Source organism: Lepisosteus oculatus, chromosome 12 (assembly GCF_040954835.1).
Source record: "Lepisosteus oculatus isolate fLepOcu1 chromosome 12, fLepOcu1.hap2, whole genome shotgun sequence".
NCBI classification, from domain to species: Eukaryota; Metazoa; Chordata; class Actinopteri; order Semionotiformes; family Lepisosteidae; genus Lepisosteus; species Lepisosteus oculatus.
Window position 1 is genome coordinate 39747167 of NC_090707.1, and position 15175 is coordinate 39762341.

The 15175-nt window shown below is 46.2% G+C and overlaps 1 protein-coding gene across 1 annotated transcript; it reads right to left on the reverse strand.

The window, feature by feature from the left end:
* Window positions 1-6266: 6266 nt before the first annotated feature.
* txn2 (thioredoxin 2) lies at window positions 6267-14053 on the reverse strand. Its single transcript, XM_069196449.1, has 5 exons — window positions 13891-14053; window positions 11414-11573; window positions 9278-9549; window positions 8430-8553; window positions 6267-8129 (listed from the first exon to the last, which is right to left on the reverse strand). The coding sequence occupies exons 3-5, from the start codon at window positions 9547-9549 to the stop codon at window positions 8013-8015; spliced, it is 513 nt and encodes a 170-aa protein (XP_069052550.1). The 5' UTR covers window positions 11414-11573; window positions 13891-14053; the 3' UTR covers window positions 6267-8012.
* Window positions 14054-15175: the final 1122 nt, after the last annotated feature.

Sequence of the window (15175 nt, forward strand, 5' to 3'; positions counted from 1 at the left end):
CAGCAACATTGTCAGTAGCCTTCTGAAGATCTGAATGCCCAGTGGCGCTCGCTCTGTTTCCTGCTGATCAAGGTACACGGTAGTTAAAGAGATCTGTCTTTTTAAAATCCACATTGACTAGGATGTTCTTTTTAATACTGATGATCCCCTGGTTGTCTTCTGATTATTGTTTCCATTACTTTATATGCCACAGAAGGCAGACATACTGGTCTGTAATTATTTGGCTGGGTTGTCTGTTGCAGTGGGTATCCCCCCCTCTGCAGAGCTCCAGAGACTGCTGGGAGAGTTGAGCTGTGAATCTTCTCCTGCGCCGGGATAGATGGCTGTTTCAGCAGGTGCCTCCCCTGCGCTGGTACCTGTGTCCTTCTGCTGTCTGAGGCCGGTGAGTCAGGCCTGGTGCCCCGCGAGAGCCAGCCCTTTGCTCTGGCTCTGACCTCAGCAGGCTCTGGAACAGGCTGAGGCCAGCCCAGGGGCCAGTGCCACAGTACATGCCAGTATGGGCGATTGGGGACACACAGACTGGCACCCCTCTTACCCAAGCTGACTCTGGACACTTGGAGCAAACCTGCACATGGAGAAGAACATGCAAACTCCACACAGATAGCTGGCCAGCTCAAAATGTATCCAAATTCATGGTGTTCAGCGTTGATTGGTGTTTCTAAATTAACAGCTGCTCAACACAAACTGAGCATGTCTGTGAGAGTGAGAGAGTGAGCATGTGTCTGAGACAGTGTGTGACTGAGACAGAGAGTGTATCTGAGAGAGTGAGAGAGTGTATTGGCTACACCTAAAAAACAGCGACCAAAATTCCTACCACCACAAAGCCCTGCTGAGCCAAGAGCTGAGCCCAAAACAGAGCCCCCTGAGCCAGCTGGTCCTGAGCCACACCGACACCAGCCAGTCTCAGGACGGCACTGCTAGAGCACCACAACTCAGACCCAAGCACATCACAGCACAGATCAAACAGCAACATCTCACACACTGGGACACACACACACAAACAACAAACTGGAATGCTACAGAACCCTAAACAGACAATACACACTAGCTGAATATTTGACCAAGATAAGAAACAACAAAAAGAAACAGACCCTGATGAAGTACAGGCTCAGTGACCACAACCTGGCCATAGAAACTGGGCGACACAGGCAGACCTGTCTGCCCAGAGAGGACAGGCTGTGCTCCCACTGCCAGCGGGGAGAAATAGAGACAGAGGTGCACTTCCTACTGCACTGTGACAGATACTCTGGAATTAGAGAAACATTCTTCCCTAAACTCAGAAATCTAGTCCCAGAGTTTCCACACCTGCCAGAATCACAATGGGTCCCAATCCTACTGGAAGAGGGAGGAGGGAACTCAATTGAACTGGCAGCCCAGTATGTGATATCCTGTCACAGCCTGAGGAACAGTGAGCCTGTCTCCCAATAATGCTCCATTTGTTAACAGTATATGTAAATATTTGATGATATGTCTTTGTTGTAAATCTGGAATATGTCTGAGGAACAGACAGTGAGCCTGTCTCTCAATAATAATACAGTGTGTGATCTCCTGTCCCAGCCTGAGGAATAGACAGTGAGCCTGTCTCTCAATAATAATAATACAGTGTGTGATCTCCTGTCCCAGCCTGAGGAACAGACAGTGAGCCTGTCTCTCAATAATAATAATACAGTGTGTGATCTCCTGTCCCAGCCTGAGGAACAGACAGTGAGACTCTAATAGTTCATGTTGGAAATTCCTGGGGTGCTGTCGGCATGGAGTTTGTATGTTCTCCCTGTGTTTGCGAGTTTCCTCTGGGTGCTCCGGTTTCCTCCTCTCTCACAATCTAAAGACATACTGGAGGGTTGATTGTCTTCTGGGAAATGTGCCCTGGGGTGTCTGTGTGCCCCGTGATGGACTGGTGTCCTACCTTGCGCCCACAGCGTGCCTCACTCGGCCCCCCGCAAACCTGCGCTGGATATAACGATTAGAAAATGGATGGATGGAAAAGTCTAATAATGTGTTTTTGTTGTAAAAATTGTTACTAACTGTTATTAACTAATTGCTATTAACTGTGATTAACCTTTAATGTCAATAAAACTATTTGGATTTGAGAGACAGATGAGGCAATGTTGTTAGAAAAGGTATCATATTCTGTGCTCATCTCTCTCTGTCCCTGTCTTCCTCTCTCTGCTTCTGTCTTTCTCTCTTTCCCTGTCTCTCTCTCTGTCTTTCTCTGTCCGTCCTTGTCTCTGCCCTGTCTCTCTCTCTGCTTCTGTCTCCCTCTGCCCATTTCTCTCTGCCCCTTGTCTCCTTCCCTGCCCATCTCTCTCTCCCTGCCCCATCTCTCTCCCTGCCCCATCTCTCTCTCTGCCCCGTCTCTCTCTCTGCCCCTTGTCTCTCTCCCTGCCCGTCTCTCTCTCTGCCTTGTCTCTCTCTCTGCCACTTTTCTCTCTCCCTGCCCGTCTCTCTTTCTGCTCCTGTCAATTTCAATTCAATTTTTTTTCAATTCAAGGTGCTTTATTAGTGTGACCGATGGGTACAATCAGTGTTGCTAAAGCAAATAAAAATTCACATGAAACAAAACAGAAAATAAAAGTAAAATAAAGTCTACAGACATTACAAACATTTACAACAAACACATATCATAAAATATTTACATCTACTGTAGACAGATGGAGCATTATTGGGAGACAGACTCACTGTTCCTCAGGCTGTGACAGGAGATCACATACTGGGCTGCCAGATCAACTGAGTTCCCTCCTCCCTCTCCCAGTAGGATTGGGACCCATTGTGATTCTGGCAGGTGTGGGAACTCTGGGATGAGATTTCTGAATTTCGGGAAGAATGTGTCTCTAATCCCAGAGTATCTGTCACAGTGCAGTAGGAAGTGCACCTCTGTCTCTATTTCTCCCCGCTGGCAGTGGGAGCACAGCCTGTCCTCTCTGGGCAGACAGGTCTGTCTGTGTCCAGTGTCTCTGGCCAGGCTGTGGTCACTGAGCCTGTCCTCTCTGGGCAGCCAGGTCTGCCTGTGTCGCCCAGTTTCTATGGCCAGGCTGTGGTCACTGAGCCTGTACTTCGTCAGGGTCTGTTTCTTTTTGTTGTTTCTTATGTTGGTCATATATTCAGCTAGTGTGTATTGTCTGTTTAGGGTTCTGTAGCATTCCAGTTTATGCTGTGTGTGTGTCCCAGTGTGTGAGATATTGCTGTTTGATCTGTGCTGTGATGTGCTTGGGTCTGGGTTGTGGTGGCTTTGTGGTGGTAGGAATTTTGGTCGCTGTTTTTTAGGTGTAGCCAATACTTTAATACTGTTTTCTGTATGTTTATCAATAGTGGGTACTGGCCTAATTCGGCCCATCACCCGTTGCACTTGTCTCTCTCTGCCCCTGTCTCTCTCCCTGCCCGTCTCTCTCTCTTCCCCTGTCTCTCTCCCTGATCCTGTCTCTCTCTCTGCCCCTGTCTCTCTCTCTACCCGTCTCTCTCTCTGCCACTTTTCTCTCTCCCTGCTCGTCTCTCTCCCTGCTCCTGTCTTTCTCTCTGCTCCTGTCTCTCTCTGCCCCTGTCTCTCTCTCTGCTCCTGTCTTTCTTAGCCCTGTCTTCCTCTCTCACTTCCTTGCTCTCTCGCTGGTGCCAGGCTGAGGGAATGGAAGCACAGAAGCCCACTAGAGTGAACAGGACCTGTGCAAAAGCTCATTCAGCAGGAGAATATTTGTGATATGTGATATTTCTTATATGAAAGACTGAAACACTGAGGAAACTTCCTCTCATCAGCCACTCGATGGGACGGACCAACCTGCTGAGCCTGATGCTCCTACAGGCTGCGATTGCCCTCTGTGACAGGACTGGGACAGCAAGTCATGATGATACTCTCGGGTCTGAGAGAGGGGCACCTTGCAGGTCTGAGTGCTCACTGGTGTGATGAAGATGACGGATGGGGATCCTGTTGTGAGGGATTGTCCTGTACAGACAGGGTACAGGAGCTCTGTCTCTTCAGCCCACAACAGCCCATACAGAAACTGGAGATGTTATTTAAGCTGGATAACAAAAAACACTTCTTAACACAAAGAGTTGTGGGTGTCTGAGACAGGCTTACTAGCTATGTGGTTGAGACCCAAACTCTGGACACTTATATACATGACTAAAGTACTAAAGAAGAAAGATGGCTGATTGGGCTCCTGTCGCTTGCTGCCTTATTTACACATCAGTTTTCAATATGATTACAGATGCAGAGCTTATAAAGTCAGAGTATGTGCAGGGATAAATCTCCCCATGATCAAGCAGACTGAGAATTATCCCCGAGGAGACAGATACCAGTCCAGTGCAGATGCAGAGCTCTGCGGTCACCCTCTCCCCTCTCCCCGGCTGCAGGACAGGAAGAGGGAGGGGGGTGTTGACTCACAATGCTCAGGAATGCAGGGGAAAGGGGGGGGCACACCCCTCCCCCAGCCTGTACCTTGTCAGGGCAAAGGTTTCATGTCTGAACTGTTTCATGTCTGAGCGGAGTCCCTGTGCGGCGCTCGGGCCCTGCCAGAGCACTCCTCCTGCACACTATTGTACCTCCCAGTCCTGCGCGGTCTGGGCCCCGAGTCCCTTCCTGCCTGACGCGAGGCTGACAGGTACACGACTCACAGCCCCGCGCCACACTCCCCAGCAGAGCAGCAGCGCGGCAGCTCGCTGGCAGGACTCTCTTTTCTTCCTTATATGGTAACAGAGCGGCGCCCTGCTCGAGAGGGGGAGGGGCGGGCCGCTCTTTTGTCTCAGCGGAAGGGGTGTAAAGTTACTCTGGCAGCTTCACATTCCTCAGCCATCTGCCCTCCTCTGGAGCAGAACAGCGCACACCTGGGCAGAGAGAGAGGATTCAGCTCGAAGTGCAGGGAAGGTGTGTCTCTGCTCTTACAGCCGCCTGCGTTGGCAGAATATTGTGTTAGAAGCAGTGAAAGAGAATGAAATGCCACCAGGGATCAATGAGAACATTCCCTCTCATTAGAAAGGAATGTTAATTACACAACAACAACAGAGAGGGAAGAGCTATATCTACCCTGAGAGGAAACAGAGTCAGGAGAGGACTGACACCTCTTACTGCAGGAGGAGTGTGTGTATTAACCCCTCTCTCTCTCTCAGTGCAGTGTCAGTGTACAGTAGTGTGCAGGAGGAGTGTGTGTATTAACCCCTCTCTCTCAGTGCAGTGTCAGTGTACAGTAGTGTGCAGGAGGAGTGTGTGTATTAACCCCTCTCTCTCTCAGTGCAGTGTCAGTGTACAGTAGTGTGCAGGAGGAGTGTGTGTATTAACCCCTCTCTCTCTCTCTCAGTGCAGTGTCAGTGTACAGTAGTGTGCAGGAGGAGTGTGTGTATTAACCCCTCTCTCTCTCTCAGTGCAGTGTCAGTGTACAGTAGTGTGCAGGAGGAGTGTGTGTATTAACCCCTTTCTCTCTCAGTGCAGTGTCAGTGTACAGTAGTGTGCAGGAGGAGTGTGTGTATTAACCCCTCTCTCTCTCAGTGCACAGTAGTGTTCAGGAGGAGTGTGTGTATTAACCCCTCTCTCTCTCTCAGTGCAGTGTCAGTGTACAGTAGTGTTCAGGAGGAGTGTGTGTATTAACCCCTCTCTCTCTCAGTGCAGTGTCAGTGTACAGTAGTGTTCAGGAGGAGTGTGTGTATTAACCCCTCTCTCTCTCAGTGCAGTGTCAGTGTACAGTAGTGTGCAGGAGGAGTGTGTGTATTAACCCCTCTCTCTCTCAGTGCAGTGTCAGTGTACAGTAGTGTGCAGGAGTGTGTGTATTAACCCCTCTCTCTCTCAGTGCAGTGTCAGTGTACAGTAGTGTGCAGGAGGAGTGTGTGTATTAACCCCTCTCTCTCTCAGTGCAGTGTCAGTGTACAGTAGTGTGCAGTAGGAGTGTGTGTATTAACCCCTCTCTCTCAGTGCAGTGTCAGTGTACAGTAGTGTGCAGGAGGAGTGTGTGTATTAACCCCTCTCTCTCTCAGTGCAGTGTCAGTGTACAGTAGTGTGCAGGAGGAGTGTAGTAACCTTTCTCTGATTGACTTTCTGACAGTTACCAGCTACAAGAGCCCTGAAAGCGATAATCTCCGTTTCCAGTTGGGGAAAGTGTCCCGGTCAGCAGTGTGCATCGCAGAAGCAGGCGCAGCATCCTGACTGACCGGGCTGACCGTCAGCTCCAGCTGAGGCGTCCAGAGAGGCCTGAGCCCACAGCCCCTCTCCATGTTCCAAGAGCAGCTGCGATTCTGAACCACCAGGTCAGTCCCTCCAAACTCAGTCATGAATATTCCTCTCCAAGTTCTTCAATTATAACATTTATTAAAATAAATTCTCAAGTCTAACCTTACATAAATCTTCACTTTCTCTCCTTTTACATAGTTTCACAGTAAACAAATAAAGTGACAGTAGACCAGAGATGCAGATTCTCCTGTCATGAACAATACTGAAGAATCAATCAATGGAGTCTACAGGGCCATTTGTCACACTGTATTATAGACAATAAGACCGTAGGGGTGTAAATCACACTGTATTATAGACACTGAAACTGTGGGGCTGTTTGTCACACTGTATCAAGACACTGAGACTGGGGCTGTGAGTCACACTGTATTGTAGACACTGAGACTGGGGCTGTTTGTCACACTGTATCAAGACACTGAGACTGGGGCTGTGAGTCACACTGTATTGTAGACACTGAGACTGTGGGGCTGGGGGTCACACTGTATTGTAGACACTGAGACTGTGGGGCTGGGAGTCACACTGTATTGTAGACACTGAGACTGTGGGGCTGGGAGTCACACTGTATTGTAGACACTGAGACTGTGGGGCTGGGGGTCACACTGTATTGTAGACACTGAGACTGTGGGGCTGGGAGTCACACTGTATTGTAGACACTGAGACTGTGGGGCTGGGAGTCACACTGTATTATAGCCTGTTACATCCTCCTGAAACAACAATGTGCCAGCTGTGACTCCTCACCATCCAGTTCCAACGACTAAATTAAATTAAACTAATTTATAACCTATAATACCAGTACGGTAACACTGCTAAGCAGTCAGAACTGTGACCTCCACGTTAGGAACCCCCCATGTGGTCAGATGCAGAAATGCATACAAGTAATAAAGTATCTCAATACACCCAGTTTCTGGCTTCTGTTCTGACAAGCTGAGTCTCAGTGTGCCTCTCACAGGCTAGGCACTTTGTTAAGCCTGAAGATGAACTCTGACTGTTCATATGTTAATATGACTCTTAACATTATATGAACTCTGACTGTTAATACAAGAATATGAATCAGTCAAGTTGATAACTAATCTAAATCACACTAATGGCAGTCCAAAGTAGTCCTGCTAGCAGCATCTCAGTGCTGGGTCAGTGAGTGTTTATAAGAGATCACTTTATTAGTCTTATACAGTTTCTTGCATTTTGTCTTTTCGCAGACCCCAGCTTGCTCTCCATGAGACACACAGACAGGGAGAGAAGCTGGGGGTCAGAGTGCAGGGTCAGCCATTTATACAGCACCCCTGGAGCAGCTGGGGTGAAGGGCCTTGCTCAGGGGCCAACGGAGTAGGATTCCTCTCCCGGCCGCGGGATGTGAACTGGCAACCTTCCAGCCACAGAGATAAATCCTGAGCCACAGAGCCACCGCTCCACCCAGAGATACCTCAGATACCTAATCAAGCTCACACTGCAGTTAGTTCTGTCCAGTAAAATATGGAATGACTGTAGTGTTGGTATGAGTCTGCTGATGATTCTGCCTCAAAATTACAGACTACTGATCCTCACAGCGAAGTTAGTCAGGCAGGAAAGACAACAATTTGGGGTGTTGTGACTCACAGAAGGTCTCCCATGTTACTCAGAAAGGACAGTCACGGACGGACACAGCCAGAGGGAGAGAGAGAGAGAGAGAGAGAGAGACAAACTGTAGGACAGGAACAGGGAGACAGACAGCAACAGAGAGACAGACAATCAGGAGAAGCTGTGGCTATAAGGGCGTACTCTGGGGATAGAGTTCACAGCAGGGTCAAGGGCATGAGGCATGTAACCAGCCTCACTGGCCAATCAGCTTTCTGACAAAGGTGTCCAGCTGGTCCTCATCTTTGATGCCAACGAACTTGTCAATAACGTCTCCACCCTTCATCGCGATCACAGTGGGCACAGCAGACACCTGGAGAGGAAAAGGCACCAGAATTGAGCAAAAAGGCTTACTGTGCTGTTAGGCCTGTGTGAGATGCTAGATTACAACTCCTATACAGACAATTAACGGGCAGTTCATAATGTAGCCAAACTAATCTCTGCAAAGACTGCTTCACGTGTCACGAGATGAACAGTCCACCGGTCCACTCTGTGTCCAAGCACTGAGTCTATAAGAACTGCATCAGAACTGCAGGCTGAGAAACCTGGTTCCAATGAATACACCGATACACACACAGACACTCACACTTCCTCACACTGTGTGGTCTCTTACCCCATACTCGATAGCCAAGTCCGTGTGATCATCAATGTCCACCTTTGCCATAGCAACAAGACCCTTCTGCTTGGCAACTGCCTTCTCCAACCGTGGTCCCAGGATTTTACAAGGGCCACACCACCTGCAGGCACAGAAAGGGATTACAGGGCAGTCAGCGCACAGATACGCACCTGCGATCCACACGGTTTCACTCTGGAGTGTCACTTGCCTCTGCAATGCAGTGCGGCCACAGACAACAGGGTGTGCAATCAAATACAAATGCCATTGGCACTAAGATATCGAATAACAGGAGGTGGCACCTTTTAATGCCACGCTAACTGTAAAATACTATCCATTGCCTCATTGCCCTACTCTTTTCAAGTAATGATTTCACAGACAGTAACTGGGAAGCAAAAAGGTGACCTTAATGCTTATGTAGTGCATGGGCCCATGAAAAGCAGTTCACTTCTTCTCCCCATAACATTATTTACACCGTCAACACAGATCACTGGACAAACAGACATGAGAGGTCTCCACGTAACTGGAGCATCAGTGTCGGCACTTACACTACAATGAGAGTGCAATGCAGTGTGTACTGGTGACTGCGTCTGGCCAGTGCCATGCAGTGCAGTGCAGTGCGTACTGGTGACTGCACCTGGCCAGTGTGGCACAGTGCAGTGCAGTGTGTACTGGTGACTGCGCCTGGCCAGTGCGGTGCAGTGCAGTGTGTACTGGTGACTGCGTCTGGCCAGTGCGGTGCAGTGCAGTGTGTACTGGTGACTGTGCCTGGCCAGTGTGGCAGAGTGTAGTACAGTGTGTACTGGTGACTGTGCCTGGCCAGTCTGGACAGGCTGGACATGACTCACTGTGCATGGAAATCCACTAGAACTGGCAGGCTGCTGTTGATGACTCTCTCTGTGAAATCCTCAGAGTCCTGCACGTTGAATGACAGCGTTCGGCGCACAGAAAGAGACAGGTTACGGGCTGGGGAGAGGGAGTGCAAGGAAAAGGAGCAGAGAGGGAGGGAGTGAGGAATGGAAGGAAGGGGAGAGGATGATAGACCAAGGTGTCGAGGGACGAGGAACTCTCTGAGGGACAGTGTCCAGACCTTCCGCAGCAAAAACACTCTTTGAGCCATCTGTGATAGAGAGAGAGGGGTTAATACAGACACTATTGTACACTGACACTGCACTGAGAGAGAGAGGGGGGTTAATACACACACTCCTCCTGCACACTACTGTACACTGACACTGCACTGAGAGAGAGAGGGGTTAATACACACACTCCTCCTGCACACTACTGTACACTGACACTGCACTGAGAGAGAGAGGGGTTAATACACACACTCCTCCTGCACACTACTGAACACTGACACTGACACTGCACTGAGAGAGAGAGGGGTTAATACACACACTCCTCCTGCACACTACTGTACACTGACACTGCACTGAGAGAGAGAGGGGTTAATACACACACTCCTCCTGCACACTACTGTACACTGACACTGCACTGAGAGAGAGGGGTTAATACACACACTCCTCCTGCACACTACTGTACACTGACACTGCACTGAGAGAGAGAGAGGGGTTAATACACACACTCCTCCTGTACACTGACACTGCACTGAGAGAGAGAAGGGTTAATACACACACTCCTCCTGCACACTACTGTACACTGACACTGCACTGAGAGAGAGGGGTTAATACACACACTCCTCCTGCACACTACTGTACACTGACACTGCACTGAGAGAGAGAGGGGTTAATACACACACTCCTCCTGCACACTACTGTACACTGACACTGCACTGAGAGAGAGAGGGGTTAATACACACACTCCTCCTGCACACTACTGTACACTGACACTGCACTGAGAGAGAGGGGTTAATACACACACTCCTCCTGCACACTACTGTACACTGACACTGCACTGAGAGAGAGAGCAACAATTCATGCTCATCATGCTCAAGATTAACAATTCATGCCATCTTGATTACTTAGTAGTTTCATAACTAAACTAATTCAAAGCTTCTTTTGCCAAGTTCTTAAATGAACCCAGTTGGCCTCTATGACTTGATAACTTGTGATACACTTCTTTACAGAAAACCCACAATTTCCTGAGGCTAAATAAGCCTCCAGTTAATTTCTGAGTGTATCATCGCTGAAGAGCTGACAGCTATATCCGTAGGCAAATAGTAACATACAAGGGCCGCGATGAGAGCACTGCGGAACAGATGTTCATCAGCTCAAAACGACGAGGCGTCACGTCAGTGTTTATTGAATCCGTGGATAATATAATAGTACAATCCACACTACATCCATCCCCTTTCATCTCACAAAACACTGCTGTACCTTGTTGGGCGGCGTTTATTTTTCTTCTACTGTCTTGTTCAACAAGTTTCCCCCAGAGGATATATAGTGCCTTGAGAAAGTATTTGCCCCCTTCCTGATTTCCTCTATTATTGCTTATTTGTCACACTGGATGTTCTCAGATCTTTAGACAAAATCTAGTATTAGATAAAGGGAAACTGAGTGAACAAATTTTGCTTTTTTATTATGATCGTTTCATTTATTTAATAAACAGAGTTATCTAACACCCAAATTCCCTGTGTGAAAAAGTAATTGTACACTTAGTAATTGGTTGCGCCACCTTTAACTGCAATGACCACAACAAAACTCTTCTTATAATTCAATATCAGTCTTTCACATCGCTGTGGAGGAATTTTAGCCCACGCCAAATTAATCAGACTTGGTTGCGCTGCACTCGGAACCGACTATAATTAAGATTCACACTCAAACCCCTTGCCCTCTGCTCTGAGTCCTGGCGACGAGAGACAATCTCCGTGACTTTGCCCGGCTGCTGCCTGAACTTTCTGCGCCCCACACTGGGAGAAACGCGCTCCTTCCGCTTAAGCCTTAAAGGCAACTCAGCCTCATACCCTGCACCTCCAGTACCGATCGATTAATGCCCGACATCAATTAAACTTTCCCGCAACAACTTACCGTCTCTCTGCTCTCTGCACTCTGCGCCACCCGGAATACAATCTGGAGGCACACTTCCGGCAAAACCGAGACACCGACGCGCTGTCGTCACAGATAACCCAGAATTCACTGGGCTCGCCGCAATCTCAGTACCAATTGTTCAAGTCACGATGTCATTCTGCTGTTGTCATTACAAAAAAGGAGCATTAATAATTAACCTTGTAAATAATTACTGAACTATAAAAATACATTGTGTGAAAAGTTACAAAGAGCAGTATTATGAAGTTCATTATAGTAATATAGAGCTGAATTGCACAACTTTGTGGGCAGGATCCAGTATGTGGTACAGTGTGAAGACTTATGATACAGTATAAAGGAGTGAGATACAGTTTGAAGAGAGTGATACAGTATAAAGGAGTGAGATACAGTTTGAAGAGAGTGATAGATAGATACTTTATTGATCCCGTGAGGGAAATTGCAGTGCAACAGCAGCTTAACACACACAACACAGCCACAGTGTAACGAATTATATAATAATAGTACAATACATACAATACAATACAATAGTTACTCACAGTCCGGACACACAAGAACAAACTAGAACAGAACAGTACACAGAAAAATCGTATCACACATCTGAATATAAATATAGATGTAACCATAGATATAAATATAAATATATATGTATTGCACAGGTCCCTGGCATATATTGCACAAAAGTGGTTGTAAACGGGAGAAAGAAAAAGAAAAAGAAAGAGAACAGATGTAGCAGTAGATGTGTAGATGCGTTTAGTCCAGAAACAGGTCACTGTCGCTGTTGCCTCTGCCAAGACGCAAGGTGGATGCGTTGTACAGTCTTATGGCAGATGGCAAGAATGACCTCCTGTAGCGCTCAGTACAAAGGTAGTGTGATACAGTTCATTTCTTCTGGGTGACCAGAATGCTAGGCCCCTGAAACACCTCATTTGTAAATACTGTACATAGAGGAACTTGTGTGTTGTATATTTTGTTGTGTGTATTGTAGTTTGTGTCTTGTGATCATTAATAAATATTTGTTTAACCAAGTGTGCCTGGATTATTATTCCTCTCACTATAGTTGTACCAGAGAACAACAAATTCACTTGCCTCTAATTATACCAACTGTTGGGTTATATTCTGGAAAAAGCACTTACAAGTTGGGGGTTATGAATAATTATTTTAATTATTGACTCAACTTGGTCATAACCCCCCAAGAGTACCGTAACTACTGGTTGCTTTAACAGTCATTTTATTATTATTTATTATTATTTACTTAATATTTGTTTTTGTCTTTTAGTGTGATGGACTACAGTTCTGTTATTGTTGTTTTGTTTCTTTTTAATATAGGAACTCTTTTAGTTATTTTCTATTTTTCTTTAATATCATTTTAACATTTGTTTTCTTATTTTAATGTCCTTTGCTGTTAGTTGTCTCACTGTTACTGGGGTTAACTTTTAATGAAGGACATGGCAAAGTTTTTTTTGCTTTTATTATTAGTTTATTTTAGTTTTAAAACCTGTTATTCTTCTGTTTTAATAATAATAATAATAATAATAATAATAATAATAATAATTGCTTACACTTATATAATGTGGAGACCCCATTACCTGTAAAGCACTTTGAGTGGAGTGTCCTGAAAAGCGCTTTAGAGGTAATGGGGTCTCCCCTCCATCACCACCAATGTGCAGCCCCACATGGATGATGCAACGGCAGCCAGAGTGCTCCAGTCCGCTCCCCACACACCAGCTCTCAGTGGGGAGGAGAACAGAGTGATGAAGCAAATTCATAGAGGGGGATTATTAGGAGGCTATGTTTGGTAAAGATCACAGGGAAATTTGGCCTGGACACCAGGGTTACACACTACTCTTTTCAAGTTAAGACCTCAATTTATCTTTTCATCCAATGGACAGCGCCTTTATACAGCATAGTGTCTCTATCACTATACTGGGCCATTAGGACCCACACAGACCACAGGGTGAGCGCCCCCTGCTGGCCCCACTAACACCTCTTCCAGCAGCAATGTTAGTTTTTCCCAGGAGGCCTCCTATCCAGGTACTAACCAGGATCACACCTGCTGAGCTGGCAATCAAGTTGGAAAAACACTGAGCTCTGTGAGGACACTAGTTTTCTCTTAAATTAGGGAATTTAAAATTGGAAGACTAAATAATGAAAATGCTTCAGGCAAAAGCTGAAATCTGTTACTTTTTTTCACCACTTTAATGACCCCTCTGCACATGATGAAAGCAGTTATTGGGGACATTTACAGCTTTAGGTGACTGAGAAGTGTTTCTTGGATTTTAGATGACCTTTGTGACACTTGGCAGAACAAACACTTCTAGCTTCAAAGCAGAGTGGATTTTTGCTGAGGTACTGGGGGCTCTCTTGAGCACAAACAATTGTAGAGTTTACCTTAGTATCCCTAGGTAAGTAATGGGTTAATGACTGTCAAGGAGCAGTACAGACAAACAATATAAACTCACATTACTAGCACACAGAAGAAGAAGAAACAGGAAGCAGGGCAGGAGTGGAGAGAAGAGTCCAGAGGAGTTGGGACTTGAAGCTTGCACCAGGCAACCTCAGCTAGAAACGTTTAGGGTGCATTTTTATGGATAGGGATATAGGCTCCCACTTATTTTGTGGCACCTGGGGTACAGAGAGAGAGAGATTTAACCTCAGGTTGCATTGTATTCAGTTAGAAAGCAGCTTATCTCGTATGTGGCCTCTGTAGGTATTAAGAGTTTAATGCTTAGTACCAGTCTGTGGCTTTCTGGGTGACCAGAATGTTAGGCCTCTGAAACACCTTGTTTAGTAAATACTGTACATACTGGAACTTGTGAGTTGTAAGTTTTGTTGTGTGTAGTGTAATTTGTGGCTTGTGATCATTAATAAATATTTATTTCACGAAATGTGCCTCAATTATTATTCTTTTAGTTGAGCCAGAAAACAACTGTGCCTCTAATTATACCACTTGCTCTGTTCAATTCTGGAAAAAAACACCTACAAGTTGGGGTTCATGAATAAATACTTTACTTATTGACTTAAGTGCTTGGGCAGATTTTCACCAATTTTCATAAACCCCCAGTATATACACAAGTGTGTATCTGAATGTGTACATTTGTGTATCTGTATGTACACAAATATGTGTATGTAGACATGTGTATGTACACAAATGTGTATGTATGGAGAAAGAGCAAACTGGAACAGGAGCTGCAGTGTAGAGTGTAAATGGATCCCGTGCTTGAATACGTAAGGAACTATATTTTTCCTTAATTGTTACAATCACCCACTTTTGAATCTTTTGTTTGCTTTTTACATCTTCTACAAAGCAATCTCGTCATCTTTGATATCTATAGTGACTTTAAAACCAATATTACAGAATTCAATTCAATTCAGTTCAATTTATTTTTTATATAGCTCCAGGTTGTACTCTAGAAGTCCAGATCTTCTGGAAGTCTGATTCGGTCCAGGACATACTTTACCATTCTGGATCCCATGGGAGACTGATCCGCTCCGGGATTTACTCTACCAGTCCAGATTGCATGGAAGTCTGATCCGGTCCGGGTTTTACAGTTCCAGTTCGGGTATCTTGGAAGTCTGATCTGGTACGGGTTTTATTCTTCAAATCTGGATCCCATGGAAGTCTGATCCGCTCTGGGATTTACTCTACCTTTCCGGATCCCAAGGGAGAAAGTACTGCTCCAGGTTTAATCCAGCTATAAATTTGGATCCCATGGAAATCTGATCCGCTCTGTGTTTTACTCTACC

Excerpts from the sequence above, each read along its gene's own strand:
- txn2 (XM_069196449.1), bottom strand. The coding sequence starts at position 9,549 with ATGGCTCAAAGAGTGTTTTTGCTGCGGAAGGTCTGGACACTGTCCCTC. Across the intron at positions 8,554-9,277 it reads CTAGTGGATTTCCATGCACA|GTGGTGTGGCCCTTGTAAAA; the intron begins GTGAGTCATGTC and ends CTGTGCCTGCAG. Across the intron at positions 8,130-8,429 it reads ACTTGGCTATCGAGTATGGG|GTGTCTGCTGTGCCCACTGT; the intron begins GTAAGAGACCAC and ends TTTCCTCTCCAG.